The 23,007-nt window shown below is 39.3% G+C and overlaps 2 protein-coding genes across 2 annotated transcripts; both read right to left on the bottom strand.

The window, feature by feature from the left end:
- Positions 1-308: 308 nt before the first annotated feature.
- On the bottom strand, positions 309-8,684 carry LOC140946551 (uncharacterized). Its single transcript, XM_073395680.1, has 9 exons — positions 8,494-8,684; positions 7,862-7,975; positions 7,387-7,415; positions 4,763-4,826; positions 4,139-4,593; positions 3,275-3,431; positions 2,407-2,441; positions 1,504-1,561; positions 309-743 (listed from the first exon to the last, which is right to left on the bottom strand). The coding sequence occupies exons 1-9, from the start codon at positions 8,570-8,572 to the stop codon at positions 553-555; spliced, it is 1,182 nt and encodes a 393-aa protein (XP_073251781.1). The 5' UTR covers positions 8,573-8,684; the 3' UTR covers positions 309-552.
- A 1,925-nt stretch (positions 8,685-10,609) lies between these two features.
- LOC140946473 (uncharacterized) lies at positions 10,610-21,920 on the bottom strand. Its single transcript, XM_073395597.1, has 9 exons — positions 21,757-21,920; positions 20,320-20,454; positions 15,682-15,716; positions 15,384-15,441; positions 14,009-14,922; positions 13,346-13,508; positions 13,188-13,222; positions 12,890-12,944; positions 10,610-11,054 (listed from the first exon to the last, which is right to left on the bottom strand). The coding sequence occupies exons 1-9, from the start codon at positions 21,833-21,835 to the stop codon at positions 10,885-10,887; spliced, it is 1,644 nt and encodes a 547-aa protein (XP_073251698.1). The 5' UTR covers positions 21,836-21,920; the 3' UTR covers positions 10,610-10,884.
- Positions 21,921-23,007: the final 1,087 nt, after the last annotated feature.

Below are 23,007 nucleotides of genomic sequence, written 5' to 3'. Positions count from 1 at the left end.
GAACTGGCCCCTTGTGGAAAACATGCGCGCTTCACGATCGCGAGATCAGGAGAGTCGATCAAAAGGACCTGACTAGAGAAGAGGGAGTGGGGCTCGACATCGCTTTTAACTAGACACGGGGAGGGTGAAGTGAATACCACTCTAATTATAACATGGACCAGTGTACAGCGTGCTACAACAGATATGACAGTCAATATCCCGTCTGCTATAGATATCCTGAAAAGCCTATGGGCTGACCAAGCTCAAACACCAGTTCTTCATTGTGTGCTGACGGCAAGAACAAACAAACAACAAACTTCTCAGTGGTCTCAAATCCGAAAACAGTGTTGTTTAATATAATTTTATTTCTTAAAGCAACCAAGCTAACTTTATTTATGCATTAATCATCCCCCTTAAAACTCTTTAAAATGTTCCATTTCAAATTACTAAATATTCAAAACAATATTGGCCGATTCTAATTTTGTTTTAAGTCGTAAGAGCCGCTATATGACTTCATGACAAGTCTCCGATTTCAAGAACATTCGATGACTATCGCGTTCTACCCTAGGCTAGCTATTTCCTTATACCCAGGCGATTCATGAAAAAACATCCCAAACGCTCTTCCAGTTGTATTTCGGGGATGATGATATCCACACATCCGCCAATATGTCCTGGGCGTAGTGACAGGTCCGTCAACCTGATACACACTTTCATGTCAGTGCCAAGAATATTGAGGACTTCGCACTTTGTAAACTCTTTCTTTCCTAAAAGTAACAAAAATAGAAAAAATAGTATTAAGCTTTTATTTTAGGCTTGTTTTATTTTAGATAGCCTTATATAATTTAATCAGCTAGCGGTGACCAAATTTGAAAGACGTTTGCAAATATCAATACGGAAGAAGTACTTTTGGCCCTCAGTTGATTGCATGGCCGCTGCAGAGCGTAGTTTAGTTTCAAGGCCGATCTACTCCCTTAAACTGAGAACATCAGAAAAAGGCAAAAATACCGCCCGACAAACAAAAGCTGTTATAATATGAAGACTATCTACAACAATAAACATCCCATCATATCCTGACTGACTCTGATGTGCCCAGAAAAAACGGTGACCCCTCGCCCAAAGGGATGCAAATGTTTTGAAGGCAAGAACTTTTACTCGAAGAGTGACATAGCAGGAGGAAGCATGCACGTTTTGAGCATAGAAGTATTTTGAATTAATGGTAAAACAATTATTGGATTCCGCTTTCGTATGATATGAAACTTTATGCTGAATTCTTCATAATACTCATCCTCAGGTCATTCAACTCTTGTGTGATGTGACTTATATCAAGGAGGATCATCTTCCGCAGTGTTATCCACCAAGTGTGGATAACATCCTCCTAGATCTGCATATTAAATTCTTTCTACCATAATTACGCTGATCCGTTAATGGCTAAGTACTAATACTCATACCGGTTATTCAAGGAGCCAGCTTTAAGATCTCTTGAAAACAAATGAATCCACTTGTCTATGACAAAGCTATACTCACCGGTGATGTGCATCTCGAAAAGTTTCCAGTCATTTATCGTTAACGATAAGTTAAACCCCTAATATGATATAAGATAATATGATATAAGAGAATGAAAATTCAGTAAATCATTTGAAAGGAAAAAGAACGGATTACAAGTAAGTACAAATGTCCGAAATATAGCAGGCAGAAAATCAGGCGTGCAAGGATACACTCACGCACCTGGCCTTTTTAGGCTGCTTGTTTCATTTTGCGCATAGTAAGTTTTTTTTTTCAGTTTTTCCCAACGTAACCGTCGAGAAAAAATGTTCGCTATTTACTAATAAAACTTTCCAAGGATAATTTTTCGGAACCTTGCTCGTGTAACTGAGGTGTTTAACCTCGACCCTTTTTGAGGTCTATCGAGCGCTTTCGGCAGGCGGTGCCAATCTGGGCGAAGCTAAAGAGGTATCATTTGATTGGCCAAAAGTCAAGGCTGCCTCTATATAACAAATTAGCTCAATATACTACTTATTCCTAGAAACATATATTCCAGTTGTGACGTGTCATGATTTTGGTCTTAACCAATCACTGCTATAGTTGAAAATAAGAGAGTATTATTTAGTTGTTTCTTGTTTCAGAATATACTAGCCGTGGCATGGTTGAACATCGATGTATCTTGGATTTGACCCTTGGTAAATATGTCTGATGGGAAAAGGCTTTTTGATAGCAGGATTCCGATCACCCATTTTCAGTGGACGCAGACAACTTAGGTCCACCCCAAATGAGAATACTTTCGTGATTCAATTCTCACACATCTATCTTGAAATTCCACTTTTAAAGGTCACGCCTAAACCATGCGTAATCAATGAACATTATTTCAGTATATGGGAAAAAGGTTAAACTGTTTAAGTTTTATAATGAGCTGTGTTTTTGCTGACTTACCAAGAAAGATTCATCTATGTCTGCATGGATACAGGCTGAAAGAAAATCAATTAAAAAGTGCCTCAGTTAAGAAACATAAATTTCAGCTTTGAATGTAAAATCGAAAGACAGAGTGAATCAATCAAGGCCCAATGAATGAATGAAAGTATCAATTAATGGTCATTAATCAATTAATCAGTCAATCAATCAATGACTTGTATAAAACAAACTACTCCCCCTTTAACTCTTGCTGGAGGAGGAGCGTCGGGTGACGACTGTATAGAAGTGTGGGGGTGGTTCGAGCAGGGATCTGATTTACATCTTGGTCTTTATTCGTCTTTGACTTCTGCTAACAATCTTAATCTTCTCACTCTTCTAACTCTTTTTAAACTAGTTCAAGTATAGTAGCGTTTTTATAGCCAAAGTTGGACATGTTTGGGTTAACTGACTCCATGGGAATGAAATCAAGGTGAACTTGGTTTGGATAATGTTTTGGTATTACTGACTACATGGTTGCGATCGGCAAGAAGCTACAAACCAATGAAAAGCTTAAACGCTGATTAACTAAACCCAAACAGGAACTACAACGAGACGAATGAACCAAGGTCAGCTCTATCATCACAAACACGACCACCTTCGAGAAACTAACATCTGATAATGGAAAGCGAAGAAGATTCCTAAAATAGCATTAAGGAAAAGACCAACAGGAAAACAGTACGAGGAGAAAATCAAGACTATATAACCTTGACCCACTTGATGAAACAAAAACGAAACTTAAAAGGTGAGACGTCCAAGATCTTAAAATAATTTTCAAATACTTCACAACAGATCCAGACGACCATTTTTTTCACTGATTTTTTCAGTTGAGTATAACATTACATGTATTTACCTTTGATGGGGAAAAAAGGCCCTTTCACCAGGACGCAGCAATTGCAGGAAGGGGGTGACTTTGAGCAGTTACAATTATTTTCGTTGAATATCATAACATCTGTGGCGTCGTTGATCATTGAGTCCTCCTCATAAGAATAGTGACTGATCTTGCCGTCCTAAAATCAAATAATTTGATCGAAGGGGATATGTACGTTTTTCGGCAGGATTTGTGAGTTACTATACTTAAGTATACAGACAGCTTAGTCAAAGTAAAGGGATTTTCTGAAAAGCTGGAGGTTTCGAGCATTAAAAACGACCAACTTCAGAGCAAATATGATGAATTGATCAAGAAAAGAATGGTTAACAGTGTTTATACATGGGAATTAAAGTTGTCATCGCTTCCGTGTAGCTTTCTGTCGGTTGCTCTGACGTGGTAAAAAAAGGCCCCACATTTATTTCTCATTAGTTGGCTAGAGTCACGTAGCTGGAAATCCAAATATTATAATCCCTATGCCTTGCATCCGGACTTGTCACTCGAAACCTAGACTACGAGCAGTCTCTCTTTTTTTTGGTCCGTCGAGCAAAACGCCCGAGACACACAAATGACCACGCGCGTGAGTAAAGGCGCGAGACAGGAGAGGTTTCTCAGGCTGCCGCCCTCGTTTCTCGCGTCTCGCGGCCTCGCCGCTCAACGCTCGCGCGTGCGTGCACTCCCCTTACTAAATCTGGAAAAAAAGAGAGGCTGCTCGCAGTCTACTCGAAACCCACAGTAGACAGCTGAACTCCAGGGCTTTAGAATGTCTGCGACGCAAGGTGATGTGTACATATAAAACACAAAAAAAAACTTTAAAAATTGCATTAAGGCCTCCTGTCTGAAAGGTACCAATTGTTGGTCGGATGCCAGTCGTGCGGCTTCCATGATAGGTTTAGGTCCCGGTTGAGGAGGTACCAGTAGCGGTACTGATGCTGGTACGGTGTTCACAGAGTCTTTGGGGTTTTCCTGAATGGAGGGCATCAAAGGTACTGCTTGAACTGGCTCCACTGCCGATTGAGGGTCTTCTTGTAAGAATGGAAGTAGTGGTATAACTGGTTCTGATAGTATTGCGTCTATGACTGCAGGTACCAATAGCTCCTGGTCCAAAAGTGGTTCATTGCCAAGACCACCACCTCCCACGAAGAGGCAACCAAGAGCTATACTCTCAGGGGAATCTGAAAAACTCACTGAAAAGCATCCCCCGGCATGGTCCTTCTCCACTGATATTTTGGAAATTTTAATGCAGATCTTCACAAAAGGATTCTCATTGGAAGGAAAACACATGGGTTTGGGAGCCGGCAAGTCTAAATGTCAAAAGAAAGACCATAAATAAATAATTTTTTCTCTAGTAAACACGTTCCTTAGCAAAAAATGATCTGTCACCTCACTATCAAAATTATGCAAAATCAGCCAAGCTTAAAGTTCTACTTGGTATAAATCTTTTCGGAGATAGCATCATTTGTAGTACTGTACCTTTTGCCGCTTTCGCGGCGATGGTAATAGCTCGGGCGATCCAATTCAGGGTAAATCGCACGTTCTAAAGACAAAAAGAATTATTAATTTGCTTGGATAGAAAATTTCGGGTTGACTTTTAAGCATATTTTGGACGTTTTTTTTTTTTTTTTCAGCATCCCCCACTCTTTAAATTTGGTTTGGGGAGTCAGTGTAGTCTAAAAACATCGGAAATGACACAGTCTCAAGCATTCTGAAGGGGGACAGGGGGGCGGGAGCCCCGGAAAACGGGGTACGGGAAGCAGGAGGTTGTGGCCCCCCTGTCGCCCCCCCCCCCCCCCCCCCCACAGCATTCCAAAATCATTACTCCGAATTAGAGGGTCTCAATGGGGTGGTGGCTTTTACGGTTATCGGCTAAAATTTTGCCTCTTTTACGGCTATCGGTTATTTTTTTTCAGTTACGGTTAACAAAAAAGTTAAAAATTAACTTCTTTTGTTTCAAAAAGTTAAATAATAATTAACCTGTATTTTTTGTGTCTTTAAATCAAAACAAAGGTCTTCGGATCATCTCAGGATCAAACAAGCTATTCTTTTCAAAAATTCTAACATTTGGTAGATCATACTTTTTATAAAGTATTTCACTTCTAATATTATTTTACACATAGAAATGCCAATAGTCAATTTAAAAATAATCTTTGTGAAAAAGCAAAAGCGGTCACGAAAAAGCCCAACTCAAGGCCGGGCCGCGACATTCATTATAACAGAAATGGCCTTTTTCACACCAGGGACGAATTATTCGTGTGAGACGGGTTATCCGTTTGATGATTCGCGTCGAATAGCTAATACTTATTAATTTGAAAATGGAATAGTTTTAGTTTTGAATGAACAATCCGCCTGACTTTATCCGTCAATTTCGACGGACAGTTTGAAGACAGGATTATCCGCTTCAGATAGCCTGTGTACGGCCGCTCCCTCCCTTCAGAAAAACTCGGAGAAGGGGTGTCTGTGGGGAGGGTGTGACTGTACACAGGCTAGTCTCAGACGGATAATCCATTTGTAGCTCTAGCGTGAAAACGGCCAATAACAAAATTCCCGTGTCTAGTGTTTTTTATGATAGCGAAGGACTGTACGGAACGACTGTCTGCCGTTGCCTTGTCCGTAGACTTCATTTTTCCGCGTGGCTAATGAGTTTCGGGTCACGTGGTCCAAGCGAGTTTGCCACCGAAATGCCTTGACCGAGGTTGCGTAGGAAGACGCCGTACAGGAACTAGGCATGGTAATGTCTACCGTAGCGTCAGAGAAAAACAGGGAAATATTGTTTATCGGCAACGTGTTTTTCAAACAGTGACATCTCTGCGTTTTGTTTCACTAGTGTTTCGAGGGCACGACCTCCTGAAAATCGCAAATGTTAATCCCCAGCAAGAAGCCACACTTTCGCTATGGAAAAAATTAGTTCCCCGAGAGAGTGGCGGAAATGGAGCCTAGGTCTTGGTCAACACCTAAAAGGCGCTTCGCCTAACATGCGTACGGAGTCACGCTAGCCAGGAAATAAAAAACGCAACCATAAGTGAGTTTAGTACCTCCCTGAAATGTAGCCAATCTAGGGAACAGTTTCTTTAACGGTTAACTCCTTTTTACTGTATTTACGGCTAACGGTTAAAATTTTTCAATTTTTACGGCTATCGACTAAATTTTTGGCCGTTGTACGGGTCTTTTACGCCTATCGGTTAACCCCATTGAGACCCTCGAATTAAGAAGAACGAACAAAGAAAGTCTCAAACTAGAGTAGGTGATCAATCTCTTGTTTGTTAATAGTGTATTTCTTCTAACTTCTCATTTTTAGATTTTTATCTCTTAGTAATTTTGTATTTTAGTTTAGTAGTAGCTACCCTTTGCTGTTTTTGTTGCTCGATTTTTTATAGGGTCATTTGGACGAGGAAAAATATGAATACGAACTTCCAGTATAAATAGCACAATTTGTCCGAAAAAAAAGACGCGGCTTAGCTAAAAAAAAAGACGAGTCGATCTTACATGACACATCAGCATAAACAACGTAAGACTCGAACCATTTTATACGCACTGTTCGTATGATCATGAGTGAAACAGTTCGCGTCTTTGTAAGACGCGTTTTATTTCCATAAATGACCTTTTTTTTACATTTTATATAGTGGACACTCCCGGGAGGCACTTTTCAGTAACTGGATAACCTGAGATCGGGCCCAATTTTAGCGGTTCTCATACATTCTCTCTAACGGCTACCGCTAAAATTGGGCCTCTCTTTTCGTTTCGCCATGCCCGCCGGAATGTAATTTTCAAAGCGAAACGAAAATAGAGCCTGATCTCAGGTTAGTAATTGGAGGCCTCCTGTTGAAAAATTTGCAGTTATGTAGTACTGTAATTAAATTTGGCGTGATTAGTTCCTTTAGGACGGTCAAACGCAGACGCCACAGAACTAGCTTGCAAACAGAACAAGGCAAAGTGGAATGAAGGAGAATACATAACCCAGCAGGTAGAAAAAGTCTACGGCCCCGTTTTTCAAAGCGTCCCTTTCCAGATAAAATGCTCGTCTCGACAGCGACACCACTAACCCCTCCCTTCCACCCTCGAGCAAAATGGTTTTTGCTGCGAAAAAAAAAACAGCTTACCGGAGAAATGTATTTAACTGTCATGCACACTGTTAAAAAAACAAAAGAGTAAAAACAATTAAAGAAAAAAATTATGTTAAGTTAATGTGACTATGCAAGCAAAAGAGTAGAAACGATTAAACGAACAAAAGCTCACGCAGACTATGTAATATAATAGCGACAATAATTTCTTCTAATCCAAAGCTTAAAATTTCGCGAAGCACCACGTGTTTTTTCACGCGAACGGCAGAGTAGCCCATTTCTACCGACTATTTCTTCATTTTGATCGCTTGTTTGTCAAAAACTAAAAGTACTAAAAGTTCGACAAAATGAAAACAGTTTGTACTCTTTTTAGTTCTTTCGCTTTCAGTTTAACAGGAATTATAATGATCCAGGTATTTACTTGAAAGCATGTCGTTTTCTAATTGAATATCATTCCATTTTTTTTGCTAAAAATAGACAAACTTTAATATAAATTGAGAAGGTCTACAGGTACCTTTTGTTTTTTGCATCTCCGTGCAGCATCTACAAGTATCCACTTCACAGGTGGGCGTGCACTTTTGATAAATGGCCTTCGTTGCTTGCGGAATCACATCCTTCTCATGAATGCCTAGAAATTAAAATGAGAAGATCTTTTAAGGATAATAGTCTTTATCCTGCTAAAAATTGATAAAAATTACCCGTAAAACAAGTAAAAGCTGTGGTTTTAAATGAGTTTAGGAAACTACATCATTCGAAAGCTTGGACGTATCTCATTTAATTGAAAAGAGGGCCCCCGTCCAACAATCAATGCCTTTAATAAGCACCCCACCCTCCCAGTGACAATAAAGCAGTTGTTGACTTTACTGCTTATCATCAAAAGCTGGGAATAAACAGTGAGAGGTAAAATATATAAACATGGAGAAGTAAATATCGCAATCGCCGGTCTTCTGAGCGGGAAGCCACTGGTTCAAACCCCTGGCAGGACCATCACTCAGGGTTTTTATGTAAATGAGAAGAAAGTGCTGAAACCGGCAAACAGTTAGACTTTCTCGTCTTCTCAGTTAAGGATGATGATAAACCGTAGCTTGTCCTGCTTAAGGTTTTGCCCGCGTCTTCTGTTATGAAAAAAAGAAAAAGCTTACTCACCGTATATCCAGGCTGTTGGCGCTGCACATGTAATCGTGACAAAAGTCACAACTAAAGAACTAATAAAAATTGGCTTCATGTCAGAGATGTGGACAATTTTCGGTATAAACACTCTTCAAACTCCTACGAACGGTTTAGTACAACAGATCTATAAAGATCTTGTGATAAGACAAGTTACTGCCTGAAAATGAACTTTGGACCAGTGCATGAACTGTCCACGATCAATCAAATGCTATAGATGGATAAAACAACGTCGTGTGCTCAGTAGCGGACAAGTCAAGGCTATGATGGGTTTAATCCAGTAAGGTCAGGTGTAAACATCACAAGTGTACGTACGCCTGACCTTCATTGTTAAGGTTGCAGCACCTTTACCATGTGGTGTACACCAGGTCCAGGGGATGAATCCCCGGAGATACGGAACAGTTTTATTAAGCAACAATATTAATATTCCAAGGACTGAAGTTAATTTAGGGTTCACTACCATGACCGTTTTTATGTTACGTGTGGTTAACCATCGTCATCACGCGACGTCTCGTGCTGCTTACAAGAAGCTTTCACGCAAAGGCTCATGAAAAGACCGAATAATGCTTATTACGTCCAAGGTCGAGCGCCAAGAAATAGAACAAGCATACTACACGAGTTAGATATAGCCTGTGCCCCAGCCGTCGGAAGGGGTTGGACCGAGAGGAAGAAAAGATGGGGGGGTAACGGAGGGGGTTCCCTTTTCTTTTATAGGCTTTTCTCTCTCTCCCTCCCCTTTTTGCGCCTGCACGCAGGCTATATACAAGTACATGCGTGTCACATGCAGGTAGCATACGAGTAGATATACATAAGGGTGGATACGAATGTACTTTTTTAATTTACAGCAGCTTTGAGTACTTTGAAGTACGAAAGTGGCTTTTTAAGGGCGCAATGGCCTGTGGTATAACCACCAAGATTTCTTACTTAAAATCCGCCACTAAGGTACATACTTTTTAGAGAAAGACTGATCTGGAGGGATAGTTCTGGCCCCTGGTGTTCAAATCAAAAGGTGGATAATGCTGTCCACCGGTTAAATCTCTATCCATTGGGTGGTGCACTCCACTGGATAGTGATTAATCCGGTGGAAAGCGCTATAAGTGTTTGAACAACCAGGGCCTGATTTCTAGTGAAATTCTCTTTACAAATTTGATTGGTCTACCCGACCAGTTCTAACAGATTTTTTGTTTGACCCATTTTTGGTGCCGTCACCCAACGCCGAGGACCGACACTTCCGAATATCGCGACCTTTCAGGTACAAATTGCTTCAATGTTCTCTGCAAAATAGTTTTGTCGTCGATATCAATCGACAAAAGCGTTTCTTGATCATCAAAAAGGCCGCAAAAACAGTCAAAACATGCACCTTGACGTCAACTGGTTCAGTACGAAAGAGTTGCCTGGAAACTGAAAAATGCACGTCAGACTGAATGACGTCAATTGGAGGTTAGTCGCGACATCGTTGCTAGGCAACTCCGGATAGAAATATAGCGATAGAAATATTTAAAACCACTGCAACATCACTCTTCGCTTAGCGATTTCGTGGGAGCCAGGCGCGATGCAAATTACGACAGATTTATTAAAACCTCGCTTGGCGAGGAACTAAATTCAACTGAACATTTCGTCCTTATCCGAGGTCTAAACGTTTGCACATATCATTATATTTTCATTTTTTACTGGTTAGTATTTTTGTTTTTGTTTTTTTGAATGAATGAATGAATGAATGAATGAATGAATGAATGAATGAATGAATGAATGAATGAATGAATGAATGAATGAATGAATGAATGAATGAATGAATGAATGAAAGAACGGACGAACGAACGAACGAACGAACGAACGAATGAACGAATGAATGAATGAATGAATGAATGAATGAATGAATTAATTAATTAATTAATTAATTAATTAATTAATTAACCAACACAGCCTTTTAGGATGTATTCCAACTACTTCAGTGAAGGCAATACTCTTATCAGGCATTGCTTTAGCCTGAATATCAGCCGTGCTCCATGAGTTGGGAGTTTGCGGCTCGAGGAAACGACTGAAATTCTGGCTAGTATTGTTTTGGAATCTGAAAAGTTTACAAAAAAAGTGTAGCTACCGTAACAGCGGTATTTTTTATTGACAAAACAATTGCAACTACAAAAGAGTAACTTATATTGAAAAAGAAACTTTCATCTTACCCTTATCCTAAATCCCGGATTATGTTTTATTTGTTTTTACGTTACGAAGTTTACTTTTCGCGTAAAATCACTAAATTCACAAAATCTGTTTACAAAGCCCGTTATGTGCCAGTAATGGAACTCATGGTTTGATTTGGGCATAAATGTTATAACAAATATCCGGCTTTGCTCGCCTTGGTAAACATGCACCCTATTTTGATATATAGAAACACCCCAAGGGCCGTTCTAATTTGCCAATACTAACATCCATACATGCGCCTGTGTTACTGAGGGCCAGCGACACTTTCTTTAGTTTTAAGCACATTTTCACTTTTCTGTCGAGCATTTGCACAACTTTGCATATTGGAGAAGGATCCGCCACTAAAATAAAAAAAGAACAGCAATTATTTTTCTGTTTAACTTTAACCCTACAACGGACAGAGTCAATTGCTTTGGTAATGGAGACATTTACTGTGGTTCTAACTCACAATGTGTAGTTCCAGAAAATATTCATACCCCCCCCCCCCCCTCTCCACGGAGGGCACTTTTGTTTTAGACCCCCCACCCCGCTGGGATTTCCATTCCGGGGGGTGCTTATTCAACTGACTGGTAGGCACCCCCTGGAAAATATATTTACGTCAAAGATAATGTTGTAGCACTGTACTGTTATGCGAAAGTTAATTGTTTCCGCGATCAAGAAAGAAAAAATCTTTTATTCATGTAAAAACAGTGTCTGATTATCTCAATTTTGCCTTGTAAAAGTCTTCCTTAGTTAATAATCAACGGTAAGATATGAGAAACATGGAGGCGATACCTTACACGACACAAACAACAACCAGTTAAATTCAAACTAAACATCGAGTCGACATTTATTTCTTCCTTTCAGTCAAAAAATTGTTTGAAGGCTTAGAACACAACCGAACTACAACAACAGGTGAAATACCAGAAGTTTATTCATGAGCCGATGACATTTGACATTTATTTATCGCGTAAGCCGTGAAAAAAAAACATTCGCAGACTGTAAATAACCTCGAGAAACCACCCCCTACTCTGGACCCCCTTCCCCTCGGAATTTCCGTTGTCCTCCGCGGGGGGTATGGATATTTTCTGGAATTACACAATTTTGTGAACGCAAACCTATAGTGTGACCATTCAAATGAAACCTCTTCAGCATGCGCAGTACTTTAAAATGATACTATTAATTCAGTTAATATGCACCCAGGGGGTACTTCCTGTTATGGCCTTTATGGGAGGCACGCCCGGAAGGGGTATCTTTGTCAGGTTGAAGTGTATTAAGGGGTATAGGTAAATCTGTCATTTCGGTCTCTAAAAAGGTCCAAAATTTGTAACAGATCTAGATGCATTTTATGGTTGCGAAAAAGTCGAGAAAACGTCCTGGTTTTGTGACTTATTCATGTTTTTAATATGGTGCTTTTACAGTAATCAATGAGTGTGAAAGGAGTAGCATTTGTCAATATACGGTATACGAAAGGGGTAATTTTTCTGTCTAAAATAGTTTATAAAAAGGCAGGGGGCTGGAACACAAGGCAGAGGCTTCCGGCCGTATAACTTGTTGCTGACTACCCCGGGAGTGCGTAGTTCTAACTTTTGAGTCTGTTTTGTTGAAATCCTATGGTGTGACCATTGAAACGAAACCCCTTCAGCAGTACTTTAACATGGTACTATTTATTTAGAATGTATATTCTAACTTTAGAATCTGTGGATGAAATCCTATGGTGTGACCATTTAAATGACACCTCTTCAGCAGTAGTATTTTCACATTGTACTATTTATTTAGTATGTAGTTCTAACTTTTGAGTCTGAAGATGAAATCCTATGGTGTGACCATTCAGATGAAATCTCTTCAGCAGTACTTTCACATGGTACTATTTATTTAGTATGTAGTTCTAACTTTTGAGTCTGTGGATGAAATCCAATGGTGTGACCATTCAGATGAAATCTCTTCAGCAGTACTTTCACATGGTACTATTTATTTAGTGTGTAGTTCTAACTTTTGAGTCTGTGGATAAATCCTATGGTGTGAACATTCAAATGAAACCTCTTCAGCGGTGACAGAAAGATGTTAATATTTGTGTGAAGAGTCTTCTTACAATTTTTCCTTTAAGATAAAAACAATATTTAGATATCAGCGGGTGAGAGCGTAAGTGTGTTACAACGAGTTTTAACCCAATAGTTATCGCTGTCTTTCCACTTACCAGAGATTTGTTCCTTGAAAAGTGAGTGATTTGCAATGACTGTCACATTAAAACCCTGAAGGAGAACAACGTAATATTGAAGGGAGCCAATTAAAACGTTCAACAAGACACGATTAGAACTTGTTTTCTTGGGTGATTGACTATTAATATAAGGCTATTTAAAGTAGCGGGAGATTTTTCAGCCAGTCAGAATAGCAGCAATGACCTTTGACGGTCAATTGTAAACTGCCTTTTCCTAGTGTGATGAATTAAGAGCTAGTGAATGCCAAATTATAAGAAGCTCTTCTGTTGCCCTTACCTTATCAGCCTCACTCAAGTCTCCCACGACACACGCTGCAACAGAATGAAATAGCAATAATTAAATTAATGAACTGAAATAAAAATCCTCCATAAAATCTTGATCTTAAATTTTTTCAGCGCCTTTCTTACCCATACAGTGAGGACAATGAGCCTCACCTTTGATAGGAATTTTAAAAGCTTCTGTCTTGGAGCAGCAGTAGCAAAAAGGAAATGGCTTATGTGTACACTGGCAACCATCTTCATAAAGTGTCTCAGGACCTGTGACGATATCGTTCAGATAGTCTTCATATGAAAAGTAGCTGGCGTCAGTCTCGCTATCCTACAACAAAGATGTGGACAATTAGAAGTAGTTAGTCGTCTCTAGGGTATCTACCCACACAGTCATTAAATATAAGAACAGTGGCGATCTACGCCTTGTCATAACCGGCAAGGGCGGGGTGGGAGAACTTCAAATAAGGAAGGCGTTCTTGAAAATAGTAAGAAAATTTCTTAATTGAGGGTAGCACTTAATATATCTTGATAATCTACAAGGGACTCTCAAAAAAAATAAATAAAAGGAAGCGACAGATCAAAATACAGAGATTCAAACGTTATCAGATTTGAAGAGTAATTAACTAACTAATTGCTTAGTAGTTTTCTGGGTTCTTTTGGCCTCGGGTTTGGTATAAAAATAAATCGGGAACCACCTGGGGGCACGCCGCGGGTCTTTCCACTAGATCTACCAAGGAAGAGTGCTTATTTCCTGAGACATTTCAGATTCATTTGCCCTAGACATAAGTTATACTAAAAACGAACTGTAATCGTCTGTAGCATATTCACCTTTAAGGTTTCTTTCTTTAAGATCAATTTAGGATTCTCCTTTTCAAAAGGTACATGCGGTACTAACTTCACCACCGATTCATGGTCATCCTGTTGGGAAGGCTTCAGTGGCATTGCTGGTATCGCGTCCATGACATATTCAGGGTCCTTCTCGTAGCTGGGATGTAGGGGCATTGCTATGTCAACTGTAGAATCATAGTCCTCTTTTCGAGAAGACTTCATTTTCATTGCTGGTACTGCTGGTATCACATCCATGACGTATTTAGGATCCTTTTGTAAGGTGGGTTCTAGAGGCATTGCTTGCACTCTGTCCACTATAGATTCATAGTCCTCCTCTTGGACAGCCTTCAATGACATAGAAGGTACCCCTGGCATCGCATCCATGACATATTTAGGATCCTTTTGTAAGGTGGGTTCTAGAGGCATTGCTTGCACTCTGTCCACTATAGATTCATAGTCCTCCTCTTGGACAGCCTTCAATGACATAGCAGGTACCCCTGGCATCGCATCTATGACATATTTAGGATCCTTTTGTACGGTGGGTTCTAGAGGCATTGCTGGTATTCTGTCCACATAAGATTTATAGTCCTCTTGTTGGGCAGGCCTCAGTGGCATTGCTCGTACTGCTGGTATTGCTGGTATTGCGTCCATGACGTATTTAGGGTCCATGGCGAGTTCTAGAGGCACTGCTGGTACTCTATCAGCTTTCACAGTTCTAGGGTTTTCCTGACGGTCAGGTCCCGGTCCCATGTAAAGACAAGCGAGAGTGAACTTTATTGGTATAGGCTCAGTTGTCATTCCGAAGCAGCCTCCAGCTTGACCTCTCTCAAATGATATTTGGGTGATGTCGATGCATATCTTTACAAACTTGCCTGTTTTGCCAGGTTTAAAACATATGGGTGATGGATGCAAATCTGTTGATCAAGGGGAAAAAGGAAACAAACGCGTTTCTTGTATCAGGGTCTAAGTAGGGTTACCCGATCAATCGTTACCGCCAAGAACAGAAAATTTTCGCTTTAAGACGGATAGCAGATTATAACCGCTAAAATTTTCTCTAGCCACAATTCCGGTGCATGGTTCAACTCCTAAAGGACTGCTTTGGGACACCGTGAATAAGGCGGACGAGACGCCACGTGAAAACGCTCTATAACAGGTGTCACTTTGCGACCCTTTTGAAGGGAGCAGTTAAGGGTTGGCTATAAGTGTCGAGCCTCTGTCCAGTGCTTCTGGTCTATCAGTGCTACGAGTTTGAGTGATTCAATCCATATCCAGAGTTAGGAAGGAAACCGAATCAACAGTGAAATCCGCAGCTTTAAAATAAAAGAGTGTTTTTTTTTTGTAAGTTAGATTTGTTTAATTTGTTTGATTTAAGTACCTGTTGCTGTCACCTTAAAGTGATTTTTTTCACCCCACGTCAGAGAAAACTCCACACCCTAAGAACAAATTGAATTATTATTGAAAGACATTTTCTCTAGCAACAATTGAATCGGAGGATATGTACAAATTTTGTCGTGAATTAACACGAGCAAATGAAAATTGTAACATAAAATTTACTCCCCTAATCGGGACATACTTTCTCATATAATTCACATTTATTCTAAGAGTGTATTGTAAGCCTTTTTAACCAGTCTAAAATAAAAGTAATAATTTTAGAATTAAAATAAACAACTTACCAAAGGAAAGGGTGTAAAGGTAGTGAACATGCACACTGCCGACAGAAAGAAATGAGATATTTGAGTAAATCGAGACAGTAATAGAGTACTAAAGTGTGACGTCATAAAAATGAAATTTCTGAAATTATGGGATATTCTGGAAAGAACAATGTCCAAGAGGCGTACTTGCCAAAAATGAGCATTTGGGGGCAAATTGTCTCTGAGATCGTAGCCCAGTTATGCTTACAAAACTCCATACAAACCCTTCTAAATTTTTTTTGGGTCGACCCAAAAAAAATTTAGAAGGGTTTGTATGGAGTTTTCTGAGTATAACTGGGCTACGATCTCAGAGACAATTTGCCCCCAAATGCTCATTTTTGGCAAGTAGTCCTCTTGGACATCGTTCTTTCAGAATATCCTGAAAAATCCCATAATTTCAGAAATTTCATTTTTATGACGTCATCACTTTAGTACTCTATTCTCTTTGGTATATAGAGTGTTTTCACTCACGTGGCCAGCATCTATGCAAATTTATTGGAACCAAAGAAAGCGTTTGCATAAGAAAAGAGTTCAACTCCCACAGGATTGGTTTGGGACACCAACATGGCCGCCGTGACGTCATGTGAAAACACTCTATACTAAAACAGTGGACAGTGTTATTCGCGCGCTCTGATTGGCTACTCAATCAGTGAATATCCTGCACTATTCACTGATTCACCTCCAGTTTCTCCGAGCGAGCGACGGCAAACTCGCGTAGGTTGCGAGCAAAAGGCCTTCCCGGTTTGCTACCGTAACAAACTAAGAAATTTCACAACTAATCAAGCAAGCTATTTCCGAGATACGTGAAGAAGGTGACGAAGTTCGGTTTGGAAGTTTTAACAGGTAAAGCTTTTTGTCTTTTTGACTTGAATTTATCGATAAAACCGGTGAAAAAGTTTTTTGTTTACAAATGCAAATTAAGCTTAAGGCTGGCGTCACTTTATTTAGTTGACTTGTTCATAAATAAGCTTAAAACTAAATTGAATAATCTTTTTTACAGAATTATTTTAAATACAAAAAGAATTCACAACTCCTTTTAAAGAAACTTCCCCGCAAGAGCTAAACAAACGCCTTCAAAAGTTTTATTTGTCGCTAAGAAAAAGCGACGACCGCGGCCGTTAGGTCATCGAGCGCCAAAATTGTAATCGTTGGCAACAGTAGATGAGTTAAAGATCATCATTTTTGTCACTTTATTTCACTGTTTTAGTATATACTTAAATACTAGCCACCTCCACTTCGGTGAATAATTGTTATTTATTACAGGGTGTCCCAAAAGTTCGTTCCTCTATGTTAAAGTCTATATTTCAGTACGATTGGTCTTGGTAAGCCAATCATTGAAACAAAAATTTTTCTTTCAATCTAATTCACCATTTTCATACTTGTTGTGCCATTTTTTGACTTGAATATTCGATTTGTGTACTTCCGCGCCAAAGGTGGCGTGCGCGAGTATATTTTCCAGCCACATATTTTTTGTATTTTATAGCCCGAATTGCTCGAACTCCTTCCTTGTTTTTTGTGAATATCACGAAAGATAAATCCCCTTAACGCAAAAACGCTCAGCTATTTTAGGGAATGAGCATGTATATTTCGTTTTACTGGCTTATCTGTCGTAGAAACTGCTAAAAAACTGGAAAATCCGAATGTTGAGTGGTAAAATGATCATGGAGGAATAAAGGTTTTGAAGGCAAGAAATGAAGGGGAAGACCAAAACTCCTGAATAAAGCAGCTAAATAGTCTTAAAGAAGGCTACATACAAAAAAGGAGACTCGACGAGAAAACTCTCACATAGTTAGCAAGCCAAGTCCAGAAAGGGTCACCAAAAGCTGCTTAAAATTTTTCAAATTAGAGGCCCGTGAGATGGCAAAAAAACCTCTGCTTAGTCCGCCAAGTATGTCAAGTAACGCCCAGCTCGACTCAAGTTGTAGAGCAGTACAAGACCTTGCTGTGGAAGGAGGCCGGGATGATAATCGTTTTAGGATGAATGCCCAAAATATCTTTTTCCCAGCTGCCTAAACTAAAAAAGATACTGTTTGGGGTTGAACTGGCTCTTGCGCACCAGGTGATAAAAAAGCTCAAAATGGATCATCTGTGGGTCGACAAGCTGTATCCCACTACGTGCCGCAACGGCTACAGAATGTGATAAAAAAAAACAAAAAGGGCATGCCAGTTACTGAAATTCTGAATATATGAATATAAGCTGGCAAGATGAGGGAATCCTGCATTCGTTCTGATCGGCTACCCGGGGAGATGGGCCCATCTTTCCCTCTCGGGGTTTCCTGCGTAAGTCCGGCAAGGAACAGTTCTCTCGTTGGTCATGAAATAATTCTTTATTGACCAAGCTTGTTCGGTCGAGATTGCTGGCTTCGTTCCTCGGTCAGTAACAAAACTACTTAATTGAATTCGCCACGATGTCTTTAAAACACGGTGACTTGGGGTGAAACAGGACTTACGTCCCAATTGATATCAAGCCCTTCAATATGTCATATGATACGGAGTTTAAAACAAAGGAAAGTAAATTTAAACCCAGGATAAAATTGAACCACAATATCAACACTACACTGGGTAGCTTTTCGTTCAACATGAAATGCTCTCCGTGAAAAAAAAAAAAAAAAACTGCATGAGCAGAATCAGTTTTTCTCAGAGGCTACTGCTTTCTCTCAATGCCTTCATAGAATAATAAGGCTTTTGGAGTTTATGAAACAGCCTCACTCTCGAGAACGCACCATTTTTGCATTGCCCATAATGCACTTGTTAAAAACGGTTTTTTTGGGGGGGGAGAGGGTTAAACAAGGTTTATTAATATTAATATGTTTATTAATATGGTCAAGTTTTGAAGGACAGATGATAAGAAATTAACGAGGGCGTGCCGTAAGGGTGACGAGATCGATTGAGCACGGTTAAGTCACGGAAAAGTCGCGTTTTTTGGTTTGTTTGTTTGCCTGGGTTTTTTATCATTATTGCCTTTTCCAAACACCAGTCGCTAGAAAATGCAAGCACGGCTTCGAACATATTGAACAGACCGGGAAAGGCTATGAGGGCTTTGCAAGGAATATAAACATACTGATTGTTACTGACTGTAAAAGATTTACACAAAAAAATAAAAATGTGTGAGTTGTTATTTAACATATGCGTGGTAACTGAAGTTCTGTGCCCGGTTGTTCAAACGTTGGATAGCGCTATCTACCGGATAAAACACTCAAGTAAGGATAAGTATAGGGAAACCAATTGCGTTATCCAATCAGTGAATAGATTTTTTCCGGTGGATAGCGCTATCCAACGTTTGAAAAACCAGAGCCTTGTATGATTATTGAACTGTTGTGTTTTCAATAAACTGTGTTAAAAAAAAAAAACATTTCATCAGTTAAGACTTGGTCAAAAAACTACACAAAATATTGAAATACTGCCAAATCTCTATCCTCTTTTCAAGATTTTAGCTGTTCATCGGTAGAGCTATGAAGAAAGCAGCCATTTTATTTCTGATTCAATTGCCCCGCAGAAGTTTGCGGTTAGACTTCCCCTAAAATTGAGCTGAAACCCGTCTTTGATTTGATCGATCGGTGGCATCGGTCGTTGGGAAAGATCCAATCCATTGTGGGTTTGCCTCCCGGGGGGGGTTTACTTCCTTATAAGAGGCTAATGGGGATGTGCCGCTGGATGGGGTCGCATTTTCAATAGAGTTACTAGAATGGGGTCACATATTTTCGGATTTTTTGGGGTAAAACATACGGTCAGCGAATGTACCAGAATGTGTGTACAGTAGATGAAAAGTAAAGTGTTCTTCATTCAATCTAAAAAAATGGGTCAATTCATAAAAATAGAAAGTGACGAAGTTGAGATCGCAAAAATTACATATTTGCCTAAACGTGACTAAGATGGGGTCTATAATTGGCCACAGAATAGACTAAAAAGGGGTAGCAAAAATTTACCCAGGTATCCACCCCCCCCCCCCCCCTCGCTCCCCGGGGGACATTTCAGGGAAAAGCAAGGTTTTGACGGTAAAAAGCCGAACTGAAACGCACTTCCGAAAAACAAACATATCCCGCGACCTGTTAACCGTAGGCCGTAAAATCGTCTAAAATTCGTCTCTCGTTGGTATAAATTCACCCATGCAGTGTACCAACTGTCAAGTCAGGTGCCTGCCATATCAGCATGACACTCATGCGTTTTGTACTAACGTCAAATGAAGTCCCTCATTTCGCCCTGCTCCCCATCGCGTGACCAAAAGCACTTCCATCTCAGGAGGCTTTTCAATTACTAAACACAAGCGTTCGGATTTTTTCTCGTGCGCAGTCAAGTAACACCAAATCAACTTTTGTATGGTTTAAATATAATCATCATAAGTTTAAATATTAAATTGAATTCTTTAAATTAAGTAACTACATGGTTTTCCCTACATGACCTATCTAAGACTTGAAATGGATAAAAGTAAGTAAATTTCTACTCTTTCATAGAAAAACGATGGGTAGATTGAATCACCGTCTAACCCTAGGTCAAAATACAACTTTTAAAGAAGGAGGGAGGAGGAATATTTTTTTCAAGTGGGTGTGGTTCATTACAACTCAAGATATTCAAAACTCACTCTCAGCAAAATTACAATAAAAGAAACAACGCTTACTGCACCTTGGTGACCCCAAAGGTTCTCCATGCAACAGCTACAACTATTCTCTTGGCATTTTTTGATGCAATTTGTGTGATTGTGATGATGGTGATGAAGAGGAGAATGCTTCATTGCCGACTCAATGAGGTCAATTTCATCTGCGGGAGAAGAAATTAAGAGAAACTAATATCATCTTCATCTTTCTTTATAATTAATGAAGAGTTAGTTGTTATAAAAATCTTACGACACGTTTTGTTAACAATGATTCCGCAGGGAAATCCTATATGACAGAGACGGGACCGGATGCCCGCGTCGTCTATATTGGCGCTCATGACGGGAAGCTAAATATTTTTACCCAAACAGATACCGCTTACGGCAATAATGAAATAAAATAGTATGCTGGTCAGATGACATTCAACTTCAACATCTTTCACGCAATTTAAGCGGACTAATAATCGATTGCTTTTTTTTGGTAAGGTCTCTTTTAGGGCTTAAGTCTCCTCCAGGGATTTAACTCTGACAAACACTACAGCCCCCATCCACGACAGGACAACAGGGAGTGCAATAAAGCAATAGGTTTAGACTGTAGGATGTTACTAAAACCGGGAGCGCGGAGCAGGAAACGAGCACGGGGATGGGAAATAAGAAACTGGAATGAAGCAGAGAATTGGAAATAAAGTTACTGCTAGAGCTGCGATCCAGGTTAGGTTTTGTTCCCATTTTTCATTTTTCCGTTCTCTTCGCTCGTTCCCTGCACCCCGTTCTCCGTTTTTGTAACATCAACTTAGATAAGCAAAACAACAACTTGCACGTGCAGCACAATTTTCCTTCATTCTGTTGCCGTCGTTGCACGATGACTACTGCTATTTGAAACTTCCCAATTTCGCATTTATGGAGTAAATGAACAGTTAGAAGTCAAAGATTTTCCCTTTTCTTTTTCTAAACTTAGAAAAAGACCGTTGGAGTTTAACTCCAGAAAAATTCACCAACATTTAAAACCGAGACGAACGAGGAGGAATCAAAGGAAAAGGTTGTGAGAAATAATAAATAATCACCCACGGAAAAATGTACTTGTAGTTAAAGAATCAGGCGAAGCATAATTTTCCGTACGCCTAAGTCGGATATCATCAAACGATAAAATAAAATTAATGATGTTTTTTATCTTCAAATTAACTACAATGATGGGGATTTTAAAGGGCCGGGAAAAAAATAATTAGATACGTACGAGCTAGGTCGTTCTAGCCGCAATAAAATGGTCCAAACGAAAAGAGAAACGAAACGAAAAGCCTTTTAACACCACGAATTTCGAAAACCTAATTTGTTTATACTGATCTCCTAAAGCCGAGCAATTCCTTTCAAGAGATTATTGAACGCTGCTTGCAACGAACGAAAAGAATGATAAATGATTAATTTCGCCATTATTTTAAAGTATTTTAAGGGTAAATTGATTTTTCACTCACCATATTCCCTGTTTGCCGGCGCTCCACTAGAAATTGAAAAGAAAGCAACAGCTAAAGCACAGATCAAAAAAACTTTCATGTTGTTGCGTCAAAGACAGTTGCTGACCAAAATGCTTCAAAACATCCCAATAGCAAGTGACTGCGTTTTACACATATACACTAGGTAGATATTTTAGGTACAAATTTATAGATCTCATGACTGGCCACGTCCGCACAGTGTGATCATCAAACCTCAGACCGAGTCCACAAGTCCAGCTTGGCCTTGGTCCGCTCAAGTCTAAGCAAGCTTCTTCTTCTTCTTCTTCTTCGTCTTCCTATTATTATTATTATTATCATTATCATTATCATTAACCAGCCGTAGCATTGACTAAAAGTTGTGGTAAAAATTACATAATAACTTGCGCATAAAAATAAAAACCCTGAGTAAAAATGATTTGATAACTGAAAGTCATTAAAAAACAATAAATAAATAAATAAATAAATAAATAAATCCTACAAGCTTTATGGACTTCTTAGAATTATAAAATAAAAATGTTCATAAGTTAAAAACCATCGTTCATATAGCTGCCCATTAAATTATGAGAACATCTAAGGTATGTCTAAGTTATGTCAATAAATTTATTATTATTATTATTATTATTATTATTATTATTATTATTATTATTATTATTAGCGAAGCCCCATAGCTAAGAAACTTTGGCTATCTATCCATCCGAGAAATTTTTGTAGTCACTTGACCGTCCGTCCATCCACAGCATAGGACAAACAACGTGAAATCTCACATTTTCTAGCTAGTGTAGGAGCCTGCAACCTGATATTGCACATCCATGTTGTGACCAATTGACGGCTGTCACAACAGGGTATCCACTGACCAGTATCACATAACCGTATTGCAGGCTCGGGTGTCGACCCATCGAGGCTCGTTTTTGGAAGTTTTCCACTGACAAGTTCCTAGTTTTCAACTTATCGCAGGCTCAACTCCAAGTGGATTTTCTTTGCGATGGTTTAAAGTTTATTAGTTAAGCAGATTATAAGTTTATTATAGATCTATAAATTTATTAACAGGCGCTTCGCTTTTAGCATTGGCTAAATTGATATATAATTATTATTATTATTATTATTATTATTATTATTATTATTATTATTATTATTTATCTACTTATTTAGTGAATACTTATTTTTCGTCATCATGTTTGCAGTGCGACTACTATAACCAGGGCCACCTCGGATTACGGGAAAATAACGATACAT

This window comes from Porites lutea, chromosome 8, assembly GCF_958299795.1.
Source record: "Porites lutea chromosome 8, jaPorLute2.1, whole genome shotgun sequence".
Taxonomy (NCBI): Eukaryota; Metazoa; Cnidaria; class Anthozoa; order Scleractinia; family Poritidae; genus Porites; species Porites lutea.
This window is presented reverse-complemented; position numbering and strand designations above follow the sequence as displayed.